The sequence below is a fragment of the Protobothrops mucrosquamatus genome, unplaced genomic scaffold (assembly GCF_001527695.2).
Source record: "Protobothrops mucrosquamatus isolate PMUCROS unplaced genomic scaffold, P.Mucros_1.0 scaffold481, whole genome shotgun sequence".
Lineage (NCBI taxonomy): Eukaryota > Metazoa > Chordata > Lepidosauria > Squamata > Viperidae > Protobothrops > Protobothrops mucrosquamatus.
In genome coordinates, this window is record NW_015386801.1 from 414762 (window position 1) to 439547 (window position 24786).

At 43.3% G+C, this 24786-nt stretch overlaps 1 protein-coding gene across 1 annotated transcript in view; it reads left to right on the forward strand.

The window, feature by feature from the left end:
• Positions 1 to 3552: 3552 nt before the first annotated feature.
• SPEG (striated muscle enriched protein kinase) overlaps positions 3553 to 24786 on the forward strand; it is a gene marked incomplete at its 3' end in the record, with an annotated part of 116691 nt that continues 95457 nt past the window's right edge. Inside the window, 1 exon segment of the mRNA XM_029284274.1 lies at positions 3553 to 4048. Coding sequence (XP_029140107.1) covers positions 3619 to 4048 — 430 coding nt within the window.

A 24786-nucleotide genomic window follows, 5' to 3' on the forward strand; every position in this document is an offset into this window, starting at 1 on the left:
GGGTCTCCTCAGGGTGCCGTCAGCCAGACAGTGCCGGCTGGCGACCCCCAGGGGGAGGGCCTTCTCGGTGGGAGCCCCCACCCTCTGGAACGAGCTGCCCCCAGAGATCCGGGTGATTCCGGATCTCCCCTCCTTCCGCCGCGCCCTAAAGACATGGCTTTTTCAACAAGCGGGTCTGGCCTAGGGAATTTTAGCGGGGGTTTTTAAGGGCAATTTTAAGGATAATTTTAAATAATTGGCCTTCTTAAATATTTTCTTTTAATTCGGTTTTTAATATAGATATTATTGTATTATTGTATTGTGGTTTTTATGAGGCTGTTAGCCGCCCTGAGTCCTATGAGGAGAAGGGCGGGGTACAAATTAAATTATTATTATTATTATTATTATTATTATTCAAAAGAATGTAAATGCGAGTAGATAAATTGGTACCACTTTGGTGGGAAGGTACCAGTATTCTGTGCGCCTTGGCGTATAATCAGGCTGGCCACATGACAACGGAAGTGTCTTTGGACAATACTGGCTCCCTCAGCTAAGAAACAGAGATGAGCACCATCCCATAGACTAGAGACAGACATGACTGGACAGGGGAAACTTTTACCATTACCTTTTATGATGCATAAATTCAATTTTGTGCCTAGGATCCAAACTGATAACCGGTGCAGAGGTTTTAATATTAGTGCACTGACTATGGTTTGTAATTTACCTGTTGCATTTTATTTCACCAACTTCATGCTTCCTTGTCTGTGTACAATACTTGAGTACAGTAACCCAGAAGTCCCCAACCTTTTGGGCACCAGGGACCGGTTCTGTGGAGAAACGTTTTTCCACGGACCGGGGAGTGCGTGTTTTTGTGTGCTGCCTGCATCCCACAGATGGGGCTTTGCTTGTTTGTGCGGACCGGTTGCTAGCATGCCACGGCCTGGTACCGGTCCATGGACCGGGGGTTGGGGACCCCTGCAGTAAGCTTTCCTCAGCTCTATTCAGCCACTTGAAAAGCAAAATTTCTCTGCTCCAGCAGGTGGCAGCATCATTCAATTTTTTTTCATGCTCTAGTGATAAAGCAACCTTTCTCTAGGCCAGGGGTCTTCAGACTTGGCCCTTTTATGACTTGTGAACTTCAACTCCCAGAATTCCTCAGCCAGGCATGCCAACTTTGAAGACCCTGCTCAAGGGTGTAATTCCTTTCTGTTTGTCTTTTAAATGAATAATTTCAAAATGTCTTTTTCCCTGATGTAATTCGTAAGTCTCTCGACTCTAAGGGTTTGCGGTACAGAGCACAAAGCCCAGGACTGGAAATTCGTTATTGTGTCATTATGCCAGGGTTCATACAACTCACCCTTTGTGTGATATGAGCATCCTCCCTGTTTTAGTTTTAGGTCAATTCTTTTTCAGCCAGTTCTAGCAGACTTTTCTCATACTGTGTTTATCCTTTTCTTCAGTTTCACTAGCTTGGAATCTTCCAAACTACCCATCTCTCCCAGATCTTACTTGCTTTTTTCTTACATGTTATAAGTGCTGCTGCTCCAAAGAGCTACATTTCGTGCTTGTGATCCAGGGGACTTCACGGCCCACTGTGGTTTTGCATCCTTCTGTTTCTATGCATAGATGGCCCAATGTTTTTTCTTCCTGGGTGATGGAGGTGATGGTGATCACTTTCCTATCTTCTCCTCCTCTCTTCTACACAAATATTGAGCCAAGGCCACCTTTTATACTTTTGGCTTTAGGCCCTACCATCCTGCCTCTTTCTTCACCAGATCACCAGACCTCTGCTGTCTAGAAACTCTCCATCCAGTGCAGTTGGCAGGATTCTCAATGTTCCATTTGCCCAACAGAAAGCTGACCCTGCATAGATCGGATCATACTTCTCTTTGTGACCTAAAGCCCCTAGATCAGTGGTTCTCAACCTTTTTAATGCCGCGACCCCAACCGGTCGTACGTTGAGGACTAAACCGGTCGTAAGTTGAGGACTACCCAACCGGTCATAAGTCGAGGACTTTCCCTGCCTGGGAGCGCCGCACATGCGTGGTTCCGCCCCCTGCGCTGGCCGAGGCGTAGCTGGCAAGCAGCAGAGACGGAGCAGGCCGACCACCAGCTGGCCAGCCCAAGGGAGGTAAGGCACCCGCCGGAAAAGGGGAAAAAAATGGCGGTCAAAAAAAATGGCGGACAGCCTTGCTTGGCAACCCCCATGAAATGGTCGATCAACCCCAAATGGGGTCCCGACCCACAGGTTGAGAACCACTGCCCTAGATCCTCTTTACTGCATCCTCTGGATCACGGAGAATATTTGGCACAACTGTGTGTGAGAGTGCCAGTGTAATATGTAGTGGTTAAGGCCTAGGAATAAGGAGACCCAGGTTTTAGTCTGTCCTTAACCATGGAAGCTCACAGGGTGATTGCGGGGGGGGGGGGATGTCAGCTGCTCGCTCTCTCCCTCTCCCCCCCTCCTCCTCCTCTTCTTCTTCTTCTTCTTCTTCTTCTTCTTCTTCTTCTTCTTCTTCTTCTTCTTCTTCTTCTTCTTCTTCTTCTTCTTCTTCTTCTTCTTCTTCTTCTTCTTCTTTTTCTTCTTCTTCTTCTCTCTCTCTCTCTCTCTCTCTCTCTCTCTCTCTCTCTCTCTCTCTCTCTCTCTCTCTCTCTCTCTCTCTCTCTCTCTCTCTCTCTCCTCAATCCACAGGGTTGTTGTAGGGAAAAATAGGAGGACAGCACACTATGTACAGTCTGCAATTCCTCTTACAAAAAGTGGGATATATAAAATTTTTTAGAAGTGAATATAGAGGGGGAAATGGGCTTTTGTTTAGAATTCGGGAAGAGATCATTTCTTCAAAGATTTTCCCTGGGATCGTAGAAAGGAACACTGTATTTCCATCCTGCATTTGAAGTGTGCCCAGTGTGAATTGTCTTTGAAATGAGAAAAGGGGGGGGGGGCTGGGCCAAAGAGGCCCCCTGTGTCCCTCAGTCCCGATTTGGCAAACTGTATCCACCCACTTTTATCTTTGCTAGAGAAGCTAAGCTACTCCAGTCATACACTCTGCTCTTCTCAGCTTCGGTCAAAGAATGTGACATGTCAGAAAACAGCTGCTATTTGGGAGGAAGCGAGGGAGGGAGGAACTAAACCGGAGCTGGAGGCTTTTTCATTGTGGATTTCCCTTCCTCTAAAAGAGTGGGGGGAGGTAATTCAGTGGAATGGGGAGTAGTGGGACCGGGAAAAAAAACCAGTAAAGATGTTAGGAGTTTCAGAATGAGGGCATGGGGGTTGTGTGAACTGGGAGGATTGTGCCCCTGTGCAAAGAGTCTAGCTCCCTCAGTGTGTTGGGATGGGCTGGCTGCAACCTGAGACCATCCTAAAAATAACCCCCTGCCTGGCAGCATAGCAACCTTCTGGGACTTGTCAGGCTGGGTGGGCAGGCACCTGGAGCAGCGTCAGTGCCCCCTGGCAGATGCCCAGCAATTGGGGGGTCTCACACAGAGAGGGTGAACATCAAGGAAGGGAAACAGCTCCCGGGGGGCTGCACGGGGCCCTATCTGACTGAGAGACTGCAGAATCCTAGATTGGGGGTGTGTGTGTCTTATGCAACATCACTGCAACTAAAGACCGTGTAAAAGTCAGTGAGGCCCTAAACCATGCAGAAAGCTCAGGAGCAGAATATTTTCATCCATGGCACAGAAGAAGCCGGGCAGACAGGACGGGGCCCCGGCAGAGCTCCTCCAAGCCCTGCCATCCCTCCTAAGAGAGCCAAAGTCACAGCGGAGCAGGGAGGCCCCGCGGCTCCAATTTTTCTGCAGGAGCTGAAAGACACAACTGTTAGCATCGGCCATGACTTCCTGCTGAAGGTGGTTGTGACTGGCAACCCCCAGCCACACCTGACCTGGTACAAGGAGAAGGTACCTCTTGCTTCCAACAAGAAGGTCAAAGAGGAAGAAGAAGAGGACTATGGCAGCCTCCAGATCCTCAACAGCAAGGTGGCTGATGCTGGAGTCTACAGCTGTGTGGCCAAGAACAAGCATGGTGAAGCCGTCAGCACAGCCACTGTGACAGTCACCGATATGAAAGGTATGGATAAAGTGGGAGGGGGGGTTATCTGGGGGGGCTGCAATACCTGACCCCTACCTGAGCAGAGCAGTTGCTGCATTAGCAATGACCACTAAGCTTCCCAAGGGGGAACAATCAGCCCTGCTTTTCCAAGAGACCCAGTTCTTCAGCTCAAGAACATCAGATTCATATTTAGCAGCACTGAAAAAGAGCAGGGTTTATAATCCAGTGCCAGCCTGAAAAAACAATAACTGAGTGCCTCTGATTGCGTATCAAATTCATAACCCTTATCAATAAGCAAATACGGCTTCTCCCAATGAATCAGAGCGCCAGGGTTTCCTCTTGCAGGGTGTTTGGTCCTTAGACTTAGCTCCTGTACTTCTTTCTTCTAGAAATCAATCCCTGGCATAAATCAAACAGCCCTCTGGGTCACAGTGTAGGGCAGGAATGGGGACTTCTATAGGCGCTACTTGACTGAACACCTGTCCTTATCTAAGCATGGTTCTTCCAGTCCTTGGACTTTGTGGCATGAACAGAACTGGGAGGAAAAGGAAAACCTGAATGCATGCCGTTCCTGGGCTTAATTCAGAGGAAGACATAGCCTGAGAATCTGTACCCTTAATCTCACTGCTTGCCTTTTATGACAGAATAAGAATCAAACATTAACAGGTAGGAGGAGAATAACACCCCCATCTAGAGAATCACAGTTGCTTAATTAGCCTTAGGGTAAAGCACCTTGAAAGCTAAATTGGATCAGGGAGTCATCTCCATTTTGAAGTTAGGGAAAGCTGGGTGAACCCTTAGAAACAGGATGGGAATTACATAATGTAGGGGATAGCGAAGCACATCTTTTTTGTGGCCTGGCAAATTCACTGCTTCAGACAGGAAGGCGGTGCAGAGAGTGGTGAGAATGGCCGAAAAGATCATTGGCAGTTCCCTCCCTCCCATCCAGGACATAGCACAGAAACATTGCTTGAGCAGGGTCCGTAAGATTATCTGGGACACTACACACCCTCTTCACGACCTGTTTTCCTTGTTACCTTCTGGGAGGAGGGGGCTTCGTGGTATCCGTAGCAGAACATCCAGATTCAGCCATAGTTTCATTCCATACAGCATTAACCTTGTGAACTCTCAAGCTTCCTCCTTCCATTATATATTCAAGATGGACAGTATTTAATATTTATTTGCTACGTATATGTAGGGGTGTGGGTCTATACATATGTTGTTCATAGTATGTTTAGGTGTGTGTCATGTATATGTTTCATTTTGAGAGCGGGCAACTAAATTTCATTTTTGATGTGTGCCGTTGTGCCCACAGTAAAAAAATGACAATAAAGGTTATCTTATCTTATCTTATGTTAAATGGGCAACTCTGAGGGACAGCAGCTAGACCCATTCTTCCCTCCTTCCCAAGTTAGGGCAGCAATCATTAACATCTGCAACCTGAGTCCTTTCAGGAAATTAAACCACCTCCTGTCTGGCCAGCATACTGCCGCTGTGGCTGCTTCTCACCTCGTCATCTGAATCATCCCCTTCCCACATAGCTTTCGTATGATCTGGTTCTTCTCGGTGCTGAGGGTGTGATAGAAACTGCTACCAACTCACCAACAGCCCTTTTCCTACATACAGTACTTCAGATGTGCTTGTCATTGTACACAATATGGTGGAAGCTTCTGTTGAAAGGGACACATTGTAAAGTCACTCCTAATTCAGCATGGTCCAAAGAGATGCAGCAGAGAGGCTCTGGTACCCTGCGCTACAGCTTTGACAATCTCCTGGTGCTAGATTATGAGACTAACAGCCAGAAGGAGTTCCTCTTTCTTGAATCATTAACTAAATAGAAGCAAAAAATATTTCCACACATAAAACAAGAGAAGAAGACATTTAGGTTGAAATGACTCCAAGACAGAAGAACTCTTGTAAGTTCAATGAGTCTAATTTTGATCTGTTTGGCAAAGCTGTTCCAAGTTGGCCACCTTAGTGTATTCTGTTCCTTTCCAGAGATAAATCTACAATATGTGTTGTAATGCATTTGGATTTAGCACCCGCTCAAGATTGTATTTCTCTGAGCATGGTCCAATGAACCAGAGAATCACATGGCAGCATTTTTTTTTCCAAAATGGAACTGACAGTCATTTAGTCAAGCAGATGAAGGTCATATCCTATATGCAGGGCTTTTTTTCTCATAGAACACCCAGAACGGAGTTCCGGCACCTTTTTTGGATGGAACCTTGTAGGGTAGGCAAGGTGGGTTGTGTGATGTGTGTGAGTTCCGGCACCTTTTTTTTTTTTTTTTAGAAAAAAAGCACTGTCTATATGGAAAGGGGTGGGGTTTGTGTTGCAACACTACTTCCATCATTTGGACAAAAGGCTCCAATCCTGCAGCTGCCTCTGTTCCCAAATTTGTGTTGCTGAAATAACAGCACGATTGTTTATGCTGAAAGACAGAGCATCAGTCAAGCAGGATGAATGCCTAATGGAAAGTCATGACTTTAGGGCAGATCATTTTAGATTGTATTAAGAGTGAGTCTTGGGAAAAACTGGACAAGGGAGAAAAAGAGATGAAAGTAACTATAGTGAAAATCATACAACTGCAGGAAGAAAAAAAATGATTCCTGTATGAAAAAGTAGTAAAAGATTGATTGTTCTCTGAATGGAATGAATGCAGAATGGAAGTAAGAAAGGTGATACGGATACTGCTTAGAACAGAGTGAAAGAATTATGTTATGAAGCACCCAAGAAGCACGTGGAATTACAGTAAACCAATAGAAAATATGAACCCTGTCCTTTTCATGTGTGGTAGAAAAAGCATGAGACCATTTCATTAACATGATTGTGGATTTGATAAATGCGATGCAAGGCAGAGTTGCTGCACTCTTGGTTCATAAAAAAAAGTCATCAGTATGACTAAAACCTGTAAAAAGCTGAACAACTATTAGGTGGCATCGAACTGATATGCTCTCATTGTTGCCCTCTCATTGTAGCCAACACTCCAGAAGACAGGCTTAAGATACAGAAGGATCTGGACAGACTTGAACACTGGGCACTATCTAACAAAATGAAATTCAATGGTGATAAAAGCATCCAAGATGTAAATCCGTTCTTTTTGGTTAACGTGTTCATGTCGTATCCACCGTGGAACGAGTTATCATCATTGACACTCTCCCTGGAGCCTCAGGAAGTGGACAATCACCTAAATATGAGCCAGCAGTGTGCTGCAGCTGCCAAAAAGGCCAACACAGTGCTAGGCTGCATTAACAGAGGGATAGAATCAAGATCACGCGAAGTATTAATACGAGTTACAATGCCTTGGTAAGGCCACACTTGGAATACTGCATCCAGTTTTGGTCACCACTATGTAAAAAAGATGTTGAGACTTTAGAAAGAGTACAGAGAAGAGCAACAAAGATGATTAGGGGACTGGAGGCTAAAGCATATAAGGAACGGTTGCTGGAATTGGGTATGTCTAGTTTAATGAAGAGAAGGACAAGGGGGGACATGATAGCAGTGTTCCAATATCTCAGGGGCTGCCACAAAGAAGAGGGAGTCAGGCTATTCTCCAAAGCGCCTGGAGGCAGGACGAGAAGCAACAGATGGAAACTAATCAAGGAGAGAAGCAATCTAGAACTAAGGAGAAACTTCCTGACAGTTAGAATAATTAACCAGTGGAACAACCTGCCTCCAGAAGCGGTGAATGCTCCAACACTGGAAGTTTTTAAGAAGAGACTGGACAGCCATTTGTCCGAAATGGTATAGGGTTTCCTGCCTGAGCAGGGGGTTGGACTAGATGACCTTCAAGGTCCCTTCCAACTTTACTATTATTATTATTATTAGTGGTTATCTGGATTTTTGCAGTTCAGATGGGGTAGCTCTAGTGTTTGGGATGATTCAAAGGCTCCAAGTAATGAAGTGATGTAAGGACACATTGCACTTAAGATAGAGAAGTCATCTGGCAACCTGACAGAAAGTAAGTCAAGAACATGGAAGTTAACATACTAGATACATTAGAAAGCAAGTAATATCCCTCACTGTGTGTTTTTTTTAAAAACCTCTTTAATGAACTCTACTGTGGTACACATGATACAAATACCATCCATGAATGCGTGTTTATATGATTAGAAATATTTATTTCTCTGAAGTCTATTCTGCTACCAATGGAGACAGAAGTTCCTGGATTTTGTATTTTTTTTTGCTTTCTAGTGTGAAAATTGCTCTTGGATTAATTTATGTGAGCGTGATTTTCTTTTGCCAGTGACTAATCTGCAAATGAAGAAGCAAAGGTTACGGTGAGAGTTCTGCTCCCTGTATGCTTTGGTTCTGGTAGACAAAAGGCTACAGTGGCTTCCAGACAGAAATGAAGAATCAGCAAGGGATCATGTTGATTCCCCCCCCCATCCCTTAATGAAGTTGTAATTAATAGAAGGGAATATTTGTAGCTCAGAGTTGAAAGGTGGGGTCCTTGGAGCTTTCTGAGCCTGGTGGTTTGCTTCTGCAACCAAACTCAGAGTGCACCAAGGACACCCACAGATATTGTAATTGAAAGTATGACATTCTGATCTTGCCCTATGCTGTCTGGACTTTCCATCTCCTTAACTTGAGGGAATAGAAGAGGGTGCTAGACTTTCTCTGCCTACCATGCATTGGCTAATCTAGCAATAGCAATATTCCCCAATCTTAGCAACTTTAAGATGGGTGGGAATTCTGGGAGTTGAAGTCCACCCATCTTATAAGTGCTGAAGTTGAGAAATGCTAGGATAAAGGAACCAAACATGTGGCAATCGTGGCATGCCACTATCTGCAGTTTTAAGAAGTTTGGAAACAGTCAAGGTGTCAAGGTTCCGACTAATTAAACCAAGTAAATCAGAACTCCAAGGCTTGAAGTGACTTCCCCCAGGGATTCAATGTAACCAAATGCAACAGTTCTCCCTCCCCCACTATGCTAGTGATCACACTACCCAATGAAAGCAATTGGTAGGCTCCATGACACTTCTTCTTTCCACCTTTTAGCTCCTGTGGCAATGACCTTGGTTCCCATGGGATCATTCTGTGTTTAGTCTAACAATACTTTCGTTTCCCCCCCTTTCCCCCAAACAATGTGGCAACTTAGAATGACAAAGATGGCTTCAGCCAGGTTCATTTCAGAAGTTGACAGTCAGACTCCCCTAAAGAGAAAACAGTTTCTGAAATATAACAAGCATAGATATACATTAGTGTCTTGCTAGTCTCCTTTTCTATAGTCTGAAGATTCCCTGCTTTTGGGGATGTTTATCATGAAACTTCCAAATTAATCTCTCTACCTTTACATCTCTACTCTTCACCCATGTGACTTCTGACAAAGGATACCCCTTCCACTGAATTAGATACTGTAACTTTCCTTTATATAATCTAGAATTCATTTTATCTCATAATGGGTGTCACCTTCTACCATAATGGGACCTGAGGCAGTTCGAGGTACTGGCCTCATTGTTGATTCTATTACTGGTTTCAATAAACTGCAATGAAAAATTGGATGTATTTTCCCCAAGAGTCGTGGGAGCTTTAGCTTCACTGTGACAGGGTTTATAATTTTTACGATGGGGAAAGGACAAATAAATTTAAGACCAGGCTTTTTACATGGTAGTTTTAACCTTAGGTATTTGGTTGAGAGGTAGACTTTCTCTCCTATATGGAAGGGTTTCTGGGGGAATCGTCGCTTATCAGCTTGCTCCTTTTGAATCCTTGCAGCTTTGGCTAAGGCACGTTTGATGTTTATCCGAGCGCTCTGCAGTGAGTTTACCCATTCGGTCAGTGTTTATGAAGAGGGAGGCTCTTGAGGGTATTCAGGTATGGGAACGAACTCCCTGCCTGTAGCTATTTTAAAAGAAGTAAGTCCAGTACTGTTGTGCACAGTGTTGTTGTATACCACTTCAGCAAAAGGCAGGAGATCTGCCCAGTTAGTTTGCTGATAGTTAACATAGTATCTCAGGTATTGTTCCACCGTTGTGTTCACTTGTTCAGCAGCTCCATTTGTACTCAGATGAAAAGCTGAGCTGAGCCCCTGGGTGGATCCAATCAGCTTCATGAACTCCCTCCAGAATTCTGTGGTGAATTGGACACCTCAGTCTGATATAATTCTCCTGGGTGCTCCGTGGAGTTGGTAGATGTGTTTTAGAAATAGTTTCACACGTTTTTGGGCAGAAGGAAGACCAGGACAGGCTATAAAATGAACTCGCTTTGAGAAAAGGTCAACAACAGTCCAAATTATGGTATTGCTGCTACTTTCAAGGAGCTCTACGATGAAGTCCATTGCAATTTTCTCCCTGGGTCGGGATGGTTCCATTACCTGCTGTAACAGCCCAGGAAGTTTTCCTGGTCTTTTTTTCATGGTGGCACAGATTGCACAACTTTTGGCTTTCAATGTCCTCTTTCATTCCGGACCAGAATTGTCATCTTACTAAGTGTAAAGTCTTTAAAAATCCAAAGTGACCAGCCTGCTTGGCATCATGGCTTCGTTGCAAGGCTTGGACCCTGAGAGTGCTAGGAAGGTACAATTTGGAACCTTTCCATGCTAATTCATCTCTGTATGTCAACAATTGCCTGTTGTCTCTGAACCAGGGTCAGATTTCAGTTTGGTTCTAAGTTTCTGGGTTAGACTGCAGTCGGAGCTGATGGATTATTTTTTAGTTTGATGTCTAGTGGCTTGAAGTTTCCTCAAAGCACATGTTTATAATATTGGCATGGTCAAAAGTAAAACCAACTCTAAAATTCCCCCCAGGGATTCAATGTAACTAAATGTAACAGTTCCCTCCCCTCTATTATGCTAGTGATGATGCTACCCAATGAGAGCAATTGGCGGGCTCTGTGATACTTCTTCTTTCCACTTTCCAGTTCCTGGGGGAATGACCTTGGTTCCCACGGGATTGCTCCGTGTTTAATCTAACAATACTTTCATTTCCTCCCCTTCCCTCAAACTATGTGGCAACTTAGAACGACAAAGATTCAGCCAGGTTCATTTCAGAAGGTGACACAAGGGTATGAAGAGCATACATTTATTTTCTTTGATTTTTCAAATGAGAGGAAAAGGACAGAGGCACAAACCCGTGGGAACAGAACAATGCAGTCAATTTCTGCATGGCAGACAAGGACTGATTGAGTGGCACCCCTTTGTTCTCAGCTACTAAAGGGAAAAGACCCTTTAGGACTGATTGGCTACTGGTTCCCTGCATGCAAATTTGCCTCATTCTTGTAGCTTTCCAATTGCGCAAACAGTCTCAAAACAGTTGAGTGGGACATTGAATGGAATTGGAAGGCTTGGAGACAACAAGGCTGATGACAGGACATTTGTAAAGTTAGAAGATGGAGCAGCAAGTCCACATCACAGTTCATTGAAAACAAAATCAACCAGCCTTTATGGTGCAATGGTACCTGTTGGGCTTTGACTGTAATTATGAGAGGCTGCACAATCCACATATCCGTGTACAATGCCCATCAAGGCCTCCATAGAAACAATGAGGGGATCAGTGCATGTAGAATATCTGAATCAGTATTTACAGTAGACCATGAAAACAAGGATCTTCAAAGTCAGCTGCACAGAAAAAGGAAGAATCCAAGGGGCAAAAATAAACAGACTGCTTTCAGGTTTATCCTCTATCCATCTTGCATCCTATTCCCTCCTATTTCCACCCCCACTTGTGTCATTGTTGTCCTCCTCCTCCTCCTCCTCCTCCTCCTCCCCCCCCNGTCCTCCTCCTCCTCCTCCTCCTCCTCCTCCTCCTCCTCCTCCTCCTCCTCCTCCTCCTCCTCCCTATTGTCAGTGCTGACTCCTAGAGATTACCTGGGTAAGTCCCTGAAATTTTCTTGCCAAGGGTTTTTGGAAGTGGTTTGCATTGCCTTTTTCCTAGGGTGGGAGAGAGTGTCTGGCCCAGGGTCATCCAGCTAGGTTCATGCCTAATCTGGGACTAGAATTCATACTCTCCCATTTTCTAGCCTTAACCACTACACTAAACTGGCCCTCCTTGGCTCACATAGTAGCCTTTTTATTTCAGAGGGAAAGCTACTTCAGATCAGTGGACAGTTCAGATAAACTAATGCTCAGGTAAGAACTTGAGAACTCCCAGGGGAGAGATGAAAGATAAGATGCAGTGATATTAATCTGTCCTCTATGCCTTACTCTATTATCCTCATTATAACTATAATTGCCTTGTGGAGCTGTAATGTTAATGATGTATCTACACCCACCTTGCCCACTGAATTCTACATCCCTCTGGTAGGTAAAGTAATGAAGGCTGCAGTTTATTAGGTGAAGTTTGCAGAATGAGGAGTGGAGGTGAGACTGCTCAGCAAATTATGTTCCTGCTTGGCAAGGTAGGAGTGAATAGACTAGCAGACTCACTTTCTGCTTTCGGGTTGTGAAGGATAGTCCTTCTTCCCAGTCTTATTGCTACATCTCCATGGTTCCTTGGCTGACATTTCTTTTATGCTGATTCCAGCATCTTCATTAAACACCCCAAACCCATTAAGACAGATTATAGAAGGCCACTGGGACTCCCAATTTGGTTTTGTGTATTTTCTATTTAATACAGTACCCTAACTAATAGCTACTGCTTCACACATGGCTTGCTTTATTTAGGTGATTGCATCTGTGAAGGAAATTGCTTCACTACAACACCGCACATGGAAATAAAGGCTCAGCTTTCTGTTTTGCAAAGTGCGTAGGCAATAGCCCCAAACCCCATGGCCACTGCAACATAGATTATTCTGAAAACACATTCACATATGGCAATGCCTACACAGCTTCTTGCCATGGGCAGTGCTAGATATGTAGGAAATGAATTCATACAGAAACTGCCAAGTGCCTTTTGGGGGGCATTCATAATTTCCGCTTCTCCTTGATCTATACACAGAGAACATGCGATAGGAACGTATACCCTACTCCAGGGGTGTCAAACTGCCGGCCCGTGGGCCGGTTTCATCATACTGGAGCCGCGCCCACCCCATTGCCGGCAATGGCGAAAAAGCTCCGATACATCGCGCGACGTCACGTGACGTCGCGAGTTTGACATGCCTGCCCTACTCCATAAGTTAAAATTATCAAATAATCATGTTTAAGAGTTTGGGCTTCCTTGACCTTTAGCAGAAGACTACACTAGCTGTTCTTGCTACCAGATAATGTCTCCAACTATGTGATGATCCAACTATTTTTGTAGCCCTAAATCTCATGATCCTATTCCAGAGGATCCATGGTTTGAATCACTTTGTAAGGATCATAGAGACGATGAAGTTCTCTCCTGCCACTCTTCCCATCATTCAAGAGATTCCTTCATATTTGATCTTCCCAAAATCTAATAAACATCTGTCAGCCAGGGAAATACATAGATCATCAGCCCCAAACACTGATTCTGTGGAGAATCACGATTCTGCAAGAGCTGAATAAGTGCTCTGTGAAAAAGTTAATTGATTCCTCGGTCGCCTGGCAACTGATAATTTTGGGTGGGTGCCTGAATATAAAAGTCTTTCTCTGTACTAACATATCCATTCCAACAATATATTCAAAGCTCCAGAATACTCCGTGGTCAGATGAATTTTGAAAACACTTATTTATAAGGTTTACACATTTTCTCATAACTTCATATGTAAATTACATTTCTTAAGACCCTTCAACTCTGGGGGAGTGTGAAATGAGGAGGCCTTGTTTTAATTAGTGTGGTGGTGTGTTTTGCCTAAAAAAATATCCTGGGGTTGGAATAATTTTCCATCTCATGCCAGCCTACTTTATTTAGAAAAACTATTCAGTGCAAAAGTAATATTATTCCTCCAACTGCAGGCAGAAACCTGGCTTACACTGATAACGTAGAGGTGATCCTGAAGGTTCATTGATTGTGCAGCAGCACATCATTTATCCAAGTGTAACAATTATTTTCTAAATCAAGAACATTTAGAACAGCACGGCAAATTCATTTTCAGCAGAGGATACTCTGATGCCACTTCAACAGAGAAAAATAACTAGTTGCTATTGCACACTACTCCTTATAACCCAGAGAAATAAAGAAAACATAATTTGTGAAAAATTCAACCTTCAGCTATTATCTCCTATTATCTCATTAATATTAATGGCTAATAAACTATTAATCCCTAGTTATTAATCTTTATTTATTTTTATTAATTTTTTATGTCACCCATCTCCCCCACAAGGTGTCTCTGGGTGGCTTACAAGATTGTAAAACAAGTAAAAATAATAATTAAAATATTAAAATATTAAACTATATAGATTAAAATATTATTAAAAACTGTACTAAAACTGAAACTAAGAGAGCTAAGAGATGGACGGGATAGGGATGAGGTCTTTCTATCCCATCAATCACCTCCAGTGGCAAGGGCCCCTCTCAGGGCCCCCAGCCAATTGGCAAAGCCAGGTTTTTATACCCTTCCCGAAGCCAAAAGGGAAGGGGCCGTTCTCATCCCTGGAGGTAGAATGTTCTAGAAGGGTGGTGCCACAGTGGAGAAGGCTCTTCTCCTTGACTCCGCCTCCTTCATTTCCTTAGCAGGTGGGATCCATATCAGGCCTCTTCTGCTGGTGTGAATGGGACAAAATTGTCCCATTGGGGAAAGAGAGAATATTTCTTGGGTATCCCAAAGAAGGAATGAAAGCTGCAATACTTTATCTGTTAGGAATCTCAGAATTCTGAGATCTAATCACTATTATTAGCAATAAACTCTTTTTTCTCTAATAAAATGCAACTATCCCCACCTTCATAAGAAACAAAGGATAGAATTTTAAAAAAATAAGAAAATAACTTTTTAGCTTTTCATTTTTTTTAAAAAAACACTGTAAATGTATATATGTAATCCTAATCCTCATAATAAAAAAAATACTATATTTCACAAAATTGTGGCTGTGTTTGCACAACACTCTTAACTGGGATAGTTATAGCCTCAGAATCTAGGCTTATACAGCACATTGAACTTCCCAGATCATCTGACACCAAATAATGGGATAAGTGACTTACTTTGGCTCAAGCCAAGTTAGATCATCTGTGTTGTGTGAATTTGGCCATCTCCTTTAGAGAAATAATCTCCACATCTTTCTTTCCCCTGTGACAGTCCAATATTCTCCTAGAAGACCAGTCAATTCACCACAGTTATTTCTTCTTTGTGTGAGCCTGTGAGCCAGGCAATGGAGTTTCCCATTTCTCTTTCTATCCGTTGATTTGACTTGCATGGCCATCCAATTGGAAACACTTATGATGGGTTACACTGAAAACTCAGTAAAAGCCAACAGAATACAACAGGTATAAAAACTAAGCAGCATTTTGTGGAAGTATGTTTAAAAAACAGTTGCAGCCATTCTCACCAATCACTCTCAAGAGCATTGTCAAACATCTTAGCACGTGGCCTTTCTGAAAAAAAAAAAGGCTTTCAACACCTTTATACAGCAGAGAAGGAATGGGACCTTGGGGAAAATGAAATGTCCCCTACCAACTCCTTCCTTCTCAGATCTTTTTTGTCCTTTCGTCTAGGTCAGGGGTAGGCAACCTTGGCTCTTTTATGACTCATGGACTTCAACTCCCAGAAATCCTCAGCCAGGCATGCTGAGGGGAAAGGGAGAGGTTTCCAAGCTGAGCCATGCTGGCCCAGGAATTCTGGGAGTTGAAGTCCATGAGTCATAAAAGAGCCAAGGTTGCCTACCCCTAATCTAGGTTCTCCCTTTTACCCCATAGCCACTATGTTCTCTCCCTCCCAGTGGTACACCTAACATAGCATCCTTCTCACGATGGATCTCTGCTCCTTCCTATTCTCTCTCTTTCTTTTACTCTTCCTTCCATGTTTTACTCCTTTTTTTTTTTTTACATTTCCTGCATACAAGTAGATCATGCTCATACATTTAAAATATTGACTTACACAAATAACATGGTGCTAAGGGAAGCAACTGGCATGGCAGGCACTATGGAAATCCGCAGGGATGGCCTTGGTATCCATGGGTGCCATGCTGGAAATTCTTGTGCAACCTTTCACTGTGAGCAATTTATTTTATGGGAAAGAATTCAGCCTAAGTGTCATAATATGTAGTGTTCTAGATATCACCCCAAGGTTCATAATGGTATACACATAGTCCAGATTACATGTACACTGGAAATGAAGATTAGATAAGCTCCGGATGAGTTATAGTTAAGCACAAAGAAGGCAACAAGATGTGAACAATTTAGGGCCAAGAGAAGGAAGAATTGTGGCCCCGTGAAGGGGAAAAGACCATTTCCACATAGGACCTTTGTACTACTCCAGAACTATCTCTGAACTTGGGTTGGAAAGTGTGACCCTCAAACTCTCAGGCTTTGTAGTTTTTCTGATCCTCATAGACTAGTTTTACAAGCATCATTTAAGATTTGCCAAGTTGGCCCAATACACCCTCTTCTGTTTCAGCTGCCATACTCATTTATTTCTGGCTTAGCTGTGATGTCTCTGTAATTGCACTAAAGAAAATCTGTCTGAAATGTTGACGCTCTACTGAGGTGATGGGGGACCTTCTGCCTCTTTGGCAAGGACTTTTACCTTGCCTTGGGCTGAATCTAGTCTTGCTCACGCCTCTTTCATAGACATTGTGAGATGCTATTATTTCGTAGGTCTTTGAGGAGTAATGGAGAAAATAGACAAACACATACCATGTAAAGTTAAAAAAAATACAGATAGGAAGGGGGCACTAACTAAAGATGTGTTTTGCAATTTCTTATTGGTCAGCTGGAAAGAGCAGCGGAGGTCTTATTTTCAACATTTCAAAATCAGCAGCAGTGCAGATAGTTGCCTTCAAAAAGCTTTTCAAGGATTGTACACTGGAAACTAGGGCAGTGTGGAAGTGCCCTGTGACTTTAGTCAACTCAGTGTCTGCTTTATTTATAGTCCTCATTCACACAATGAATAAGCGTACAATATTCACAAAGACCATGTATTTAATTATATACTTTTTCTAACATTTAAAGAAACTAGACCATTTCAGTTACTTAACAATTCTTATAATCAGCTTATTACAGCTGAGGGGCAGTAGTTTAATGAATATAGAAAGACAACCATAAGGATGTGTATAAATTATGTTGTGGGAATGAAATGTTCTGAAGGATTTGGGACATTCTCTTCCTCCTCCAGACTATGCCAATTCAGATGTCCTGAGCTTATCCAGCAGTTTTTCAGAAATTAATCCACGGAACCAGAACTGGCATTCCAGATATGATCCAGTGTTAAAATAGGCTTATTTCATCTGAACAATTGGGGTTCAGAGAATTTAGTTCTTCAGATGAAGAAACCAACCCAGAACATCCAGATTGGATGGTCTGGAGGAGAAATGGAATATTCCAGAATTCTTGGAACATTCAATTTTGCACATACTTAAACAGACTCATTGTCAGGCCATCCCATTATGATCTTCTCTGATTGACAGTAAGTCTCCAGGTTAGGGTCAGGATCCAAAAAGATCTTGACAGACTTGAACAGTGGGCGCTATCCAATAACATGAAATTTAATGTAAAGAAAAGCAAGGTTTTACTCCTAGACAGGAAAAACCAGGGGTACAAGTATAGATTAGGCGAAACTTTACTCAAAAATAGTAACTGTGAGAGGGACCTTGGAGTCCCAGTTGACGATCACTTAAACATGAGCCAGTAGTGTGCGGCAGCAGCCAAAAAAGCTAATACAATCCTTGGTTGTATAAACAGAGGCTTAGAATCAAAATCATGTGAAGTATTAGTACCGCTTTATAAAGCCTTAGTAAGACCACACCTGGAACAGGGCATCCATTTTGGTCACCACATTATAAAAAAAATGTTGAGACTTTGGAAAAAGTGAAAGAAGCACAACTAAGAAGATTAAGGGCATGAGACAAAAACATATGAAGAATGGTTGCAGAAATTGGGTGTGGCCAGTCTAGAGAAAAGAAAGACAAGGGGTGACATGATAGCAGTATTCCATTATTTGAGGGGCTGCCACAAAGAAGCGGAGGTCAATTTATTTTCCAAAACACCAAAAGGAAAGACAAGAAACAATGGATGAAAACTCATCAAGGAGAGAAGCAACTTGGAATTAAGGAGAAACTTCCTAACAGTGAGGACAATTAACCAGTGGAACAGCTTGTGTTCGGAAGTTGTGGTGCTTCATTACTGAATGTTTTTTAAAAAAAAGATTGGACAGCCACCTGTCTGAAATAGTATAGGGTCTCCTGCTTGAGCAGGGGGTTGGACTAGAAGACCTCCAAGGTCCCTTCCAACTCTACTCTGATTGATTCTGATTGAGGCGCAAAGCCTTTCTCCTCACAGATTTTTTTTTAATCTTGAGATAACATCAGATTGAAAGTGGGATTCCCACACGCAATTCAGCTGCATTATCACAGCAAAACAAATATAACTTAACCGTGTTGTTAGTAACCATACTGCAGTTTATTAAATATAACACTCGGTAGGGGAAAGAAGGGATTGTCATTAAGACTACAGGATGTGTGCAGCAGAAATTTAACTCTTCTTTTTCCTCCATCATCACCACAGTCTTTTAGATGAAAATCTCTTCTGTGCAGACTATTAAATTGAAAACAAAACAGGCGGAAGGTTCACAAAGTAGATAAGGTATTGGCTCATTGATCCCGTAACTATAATTCCTTTTAATAATTAGGTAATCTAAGGAAATTAACAGAATTACCAGAAGATCAGATTTGGAAGGGACCTTGGAGGTCTTCTAATCCAAGTCCCTGCTCAAGCAAGAGACCTATACTGTTGTGTCCCGTGCCTGCAGAAGCAGGCTCGGGATGATGCAAGAGTCCTGGGCATTTGCAAAAGCTGCCCGGGACCAGACTGAGTGGCGCCGGCCTTGCGCGCAGGCGCAAGGCGGGAAAAGACTGTCTTGTTATTGGTTGGAATTGCCCGGGGATCTGAGGGTATATATAGAGGCCTGCGTGCCTCTGGGCTTGTTGTTGTTCGTAGATTGGAAGCAGAGAATAAAGACCTGTTAGAAATGTATCGTCTCAAGCACCATTATTCTCCGGACTTAACACTGGCGACGAAGGTGGGATTCAATCTAAACAGCTAGGGAAGCTTGAAGACTCACCCAAAGAAGTCCGGAAGAGGAACGACGGCGTTGAAGTCAGCGTTTATCCTGCCAGTACGAAATCACTGGAGGGTGCGTGCGGCTGAAGAAAACCTCAATCATGGCGAAAATTGGGCGTTTAGCGGAATTCGATGTCTCTCACCCCGATAAGTGGGAATCTTACGTTGCAAGAGTCTAGACTTACTTCCGCGTAAACCAGATAAGAGAGGAAGGCTTAAAGGCTGCCACAATGTTGTGCGTTTGTGGGCAAGACGCCTTTGAGATCGCCGAGAACCTAATCGCCCCGGCCTCGCTGGAAACGGTGTCATACTGCGATCTGAAGAAAGTTTTGAAGAAACACTTCCAGCCAAAGCAATCTGTCATTGCTTGGAGGCACACATTTGAACTGAGGGATCAGCGAGCTGGGGAATCAGCAAAAGAATACATTGCAGCTTTGAGAAGAGCAGCTAAACCGTGTGATTTAAAGGACTTAGAGGAAAGACTGCGTGATCGTTTTGTGTGCGGACTGAGGAACAGAGACTTACAGCAGAAGCTGTTCGCCAAGGAAGATGTCTCTTTCCAAGACACTCTGCAAGAGGTTACAGCAGAGGAAGCTGCAGGTGGGGCGGTCAAGAATCGGCGCCCCACTCGAAGCACTCCAGAGACTGCAACCATCTACAAGGAGGTGGACAAGCTTTATCAAGCAGCTGGGAGGAGGTTCAAAGATCGTCAGGACAAGGGCCCAGCTGAGCTTCGTTGCCTCGGATGCGGTGGTCGCCACAAGCGAGCGGAATGTCGGTTCCGTTCCACCATCTGCCGAGCGTGCGGAAAGAAAGGCCACATCGCTGCGATTTGCCTGGGTCGACAGAAGGGGTTTCTACAAGCCAACATGATTCACAACGCTACTTCGGCTTCCTTCCACCCTTCTTCCAAAGGTGGCGTCCATGATGGGCGCAGCATTATTTTATCTAGGGGGGAGGGGTGTTGTGTCGCGTGCCTGCAGAAGCAGGCTCGGGATGATGCAAGAGTCCCGGGCATTTGCAAAAGCTGCCCGGGACCAGACTGAGCGGCGCCGGCCTTGCGCGCAGGTGCAAGGCGGGAAAAGACTGCCTTGTTATTGGTTGGAATTGCCCGGGGATCTGAGGGTATATATAGAGGCCTGCGTGCCTCTGGGCTTGTTGTTGTTCGTAGATTGGAAGCAGAGAATAAAGACCTGTTAGAAATGTATCGTCTCAAGCACCATTATTCTCCGGACTTAATATATACCATTTCAGGCAAATGGCTGTCCAATCTCTTAAAAACCTCTAGTGATGGAGCACCCACAACTTCTGAAGGCAAGCTGTTCCACTGATTAATTGTTCTAGCTGTCAGGAAAGTTCTCCTTATTTCTAGGTTGCTTCTGTCTTTGGTTAGTTTCCATCCGTTGCCTCTTGTCCTGCCTTTAGGGGCTTTGGAGAATAGCTTGACTCCCTCTTCTTTGTGGCAGCCCCTGAGATATTGGAACACTGCTCTCATGTCACCCCTCGTCCTTCTCTTCATTAGACTAGACATTCCCAATTCCAGCAACCATTTCTTATATGTTTTAGCCTCAGCCCCCTAATCATCTTGCTTGGGGTGAAAAGCAAGTTGTGGGAGGCCTTCTGTGGTATTATAGTTCTCTACACCTATTCATTTTAATGGAATTGTGAGCAGGATTCTTTTATTATATCAATATTTTAAGCCCTTTCTATCTTTTGTATATGTGTACTGAAACTCTCACCAATTTGTTTCTACTTGCTGAGCTTCCAGCAATCACTGATGTCCTCATTTTGCCTCTTTGCTTTTTCCTTTTTCTAAGAACTCACCTGACTTTTATTTTTGCCTTCCAATTTGGTACCTAGCCATTGGATCTATCCACTGAAGTACCATCCTATTAGAAAACACCGCAGAAACACCTACTTTCAGACGGAGTCCGCTCAACCTTCATTCTTCACTGGCTTAGTTGAAGAGTGGCAGGAAGGAGCTTCCATGTATGTTTCCTTAATTCTGCACTCAGGACCATAGACGTTCCCAACATACCTATCCATAGGTTTTGTAATCTTATAAGGCACAATGGCCACATTTCTGGCAGGATGCAGAGTTTCCATATCAAATCTCAGTCGCTCTCCCTATATTATTACCATTGTCTTATAATATCTCTCTCTCTCTCTCCCTCTCCCTCTCTCTCTCCCTCTCCCTCTCCCTCTCCCTCTCTCCCTGTCTATAGGTGTGTCTGTGGGTGTGTGTCTGTGTGTCTGTGTGTACTGGGTGGGGAGAATCACTTTCTCCATCTGGATTTTTTCAGGTTCAGCAATGAAGGAAAGGGAGAGAGAATTTTTAGAGCACAACCCTGGAATTCAGTAATTTGCCTGCCTCCAATGGCTCCACAATCATAAATGAAGACTATATAATTGGACAGTTGCCATGTTGTGGACAACTGCCAGCATAATAAATCCTGCAGATTTCTGCTTGCTGTAAGCAAGGGATAAAACAAACACAGAGACATTCACAATATGTAAATATATACACAATTGCATATGCAAGGGTTTTTTTTTCTCATTAGGATAAGCAATTTAGCTAAGAGTTGGAGAGATGGGATCTAAATGAACATATGTCTGTTTGTCTTTCCCTGCTCTGATAAAAAATACCTCCCTCCATTACTGCTTTAAAATACTTAATTTTTAAAAAGTGAGATCCCACTTTAAGCATCCCGCACCATGGACACATCCAAACAACCAGCCTTTCTGTCTCCCAGTCTTTCTGAATTTTGCTTAGAAAGTGCTGCTGATGGATCTGTACTATTATAATTACATTCTATCTATTTAGACATTGGGATTCTATGAGCGGGGGATACTCTGCAACAATACCAGGTCCACAGAGCTTTAGAGCAGTGGTTCTCAACCTGTGGGTCGGGACCCCATTTGGGGTCGATCGACCATTTTACGGGGGTCGCCAAGCAAGGCTGTCCGCCATTTTTTTGTCCGCCATTTTTTTTGTCCGCCATTTTTTTCCCCTTTTCCGGCGAGTGCCTTACCTCCCTTGGGCTGGGCCAGCTGGTGGTCGGCCTGCTCCGTCTCTGCCACTTGCCAGATACGCCTCGGCCGGCGTAGGGGGCGCAACCACGCATGTGCAGCGCTCCCAGGCAGGGAAAGTCCTCAACTTACAACCGGTTGGGTAGTCCTCGACTTACGACCGGTTGGGTAGTCCTTGACTTACGACCGGTTTAGTCCTCGACTTACGACCGGTTGGGGTCGCGGCATTAAAAAGGTTGAGAACCACTGCTTTAGAGAATACCAACAAATAAGTGCTTGCATTTTCCAGCTCAGAGTTCAGTGCAGAGAACTGTCTGCCCATCAGACCTTGCTTGTGGGCCAATAACTGAGTGCCTCATCCTGATATCTCAGGTTTGTGAGCCTACTTATAAATACCTTTTCCCAGTGATGGGATTCAAATATCGAACAACCAGTTCTCTATGTGGAGGCCGCTTCCGGAAGTCCATTCTGGGCCTGGGCAACAAAAAATTGGGTACCGGTTCTGCCGAATTGGTATAAACTGGCGGAGGCCCACCACTGCTGTTTCCCCCTCTTCATCCAAATAATATAAGATAAAATATTTAATAATTAATAATTTAAAATACAATTTAATATTGTCTCTTGTTTCTGGGTTTTTCCTTGGTTGCAAACCTTTGTTGCCTTCCAGATACCTAATGCTCGCTGTTGTCATTCCTGTCAGCACAGATGGAGCCCCAGGAACAGTGAGGTGAGGTGAGCCAAGAATACCTCCAGCGAGAGAAGCAAATCCATCACTAACAAGTCAAAATTATTTGCAGCTATGTACATATGCACTTCTGTGTCATGCAACATAATTCCACAGTCCCTCAAAGATAATTTGAAGCCAATTGTCTGAACATCTGGTCTTTGACTAAGTTAGAAGTGCTGAGAACAAGCACAGGACAATGTAGGCCCCAAGGCATCCCCTCAAGCTGACACGAAAATACAAAAAGTGACACTCAATCACTATTTCCAACTGCTGCAGTTCCTACAATATTAGTAACAAAAGACTTCCCATTCCCATGCAGCATAAAAAGGGGAGGCTAATGCCACTCCCTCCTTGCTTTTAGTACATGTTAACTCCATTTGCAAACATTCTGAGTGGTTACTATGAGGGGAACCTATCCAGCTGCAAATATACTTCTCCTTCTGTTTAAAAGGAGAACAAACAGCAAACAGAAGGAGAACGTGTCGTCATTTTTGCAGCCAGGTGATTTTTCACAATACTTCTAAATGCAGATGTTTGTTGCTGCAGCAGCAGAAGTGGGGGAATGTTGCCAGAATTGATCCAGGCCTTCTGACACTTTGCAGAGCCTTGCAATTTTTCTCTTCTGCAGCAGGGAACCAGCCAACTTGATGCTTTTAAAATTGTTGTTGAAAAACTGCCAGAAATACATTACAAAACAAAACTCTTGGGAGACTGAGGGTAAGAGAACAGACTAATGGTTACACTGATTTCAGGTCAAGATGATGGAGTGAGGCAAAAGTTTCTGCTAGTGGGGTTTCTGCCTCCAAACTTCTTATTTGAAAAAAATAGCAAAAGAAGATACCAGCGTAAGCATGAATAAACCACATTTAGGTGATACATTAAGACAGAAACCATAACCATAACCATATTATAGTTGTGTAGTCCTTGACACTCTCTGAGCATGTTTGCTCATCATTATCCAACTAGGTAACATCTTCAGTGTTAGTGTGAAGTTTCTTCCTATTTATATACTGTAGTTTGCCAGTGCTGGTGGGATGTAGTTTTTTCCTTGGTAGTTTCTTGATTAGGGTATTATTTTCTGCTTGTTTAGAATTAATTTAGTATTAGTATTAATTTCTACTTATCTGGGCGTTGGTTTCTGTGAGAATGTGTTCTAGTCTTTTTGTTTCCTTATGTTTTTTATGTCTCTTTTGAAAGGTCCATAAAAGTGATTTATTTCTATGTCTCTATTGATGGCTGACTTGTCTGAATGCCAACCTTCCAGGAATTGCCTAGTGTTTTTGGATTTAATTTGGTTTAGGGATGATATATTACGATTTAATGAATGTAGTATTCAGGCCAAAAAGCCAGTAAAGTTGCTTGACCAAAGGATAGTACATTTTCACAAAAAATAAAATAAAATACAGTAGGTCCTCAGATTTTACTGTTAGCCTGTTCAGCTTTGCTCTTGATCTGAGATTTTAACAGGAATTTATTATTTACTCTGCGCCCTACTGGGTAGAGCAATATTTCTCAACCTTGGCAACTTTAAGATGTGTAATAATAATAATAATAATAATAATAATAATAATAATAATAATAATAATAATAATGATAAAGTTGGAAGGGACCTTGGAGGTCATCTAGTCCAACCCCCTGCTCAGGCAGGAAACCCTATACCATTTCGGACAAATGGCTGTCCAGTTTCTTTTTAAAAACTTCCAGTGTTGGCGCATTCACCGCTTCTGGAGGCAGGTTGTTCCACTGATTAATTGTTCTAACTGTCAGGAAGTTTCTCCTTAGTTCTAGGTTGCTTCTCTCTTTGGTTAGTTTCCACCCGTTGCTTCTTGTCCTGCCTTCAGGCGCTTTGGAGAATAGCTTGACTCCCTCTTCTTTGTGGCAGCCCCTGAGATATTGGAACACTGCTATCATGTCCCCCCTCGTCCTTCTCTTCGTTAAACTAGACA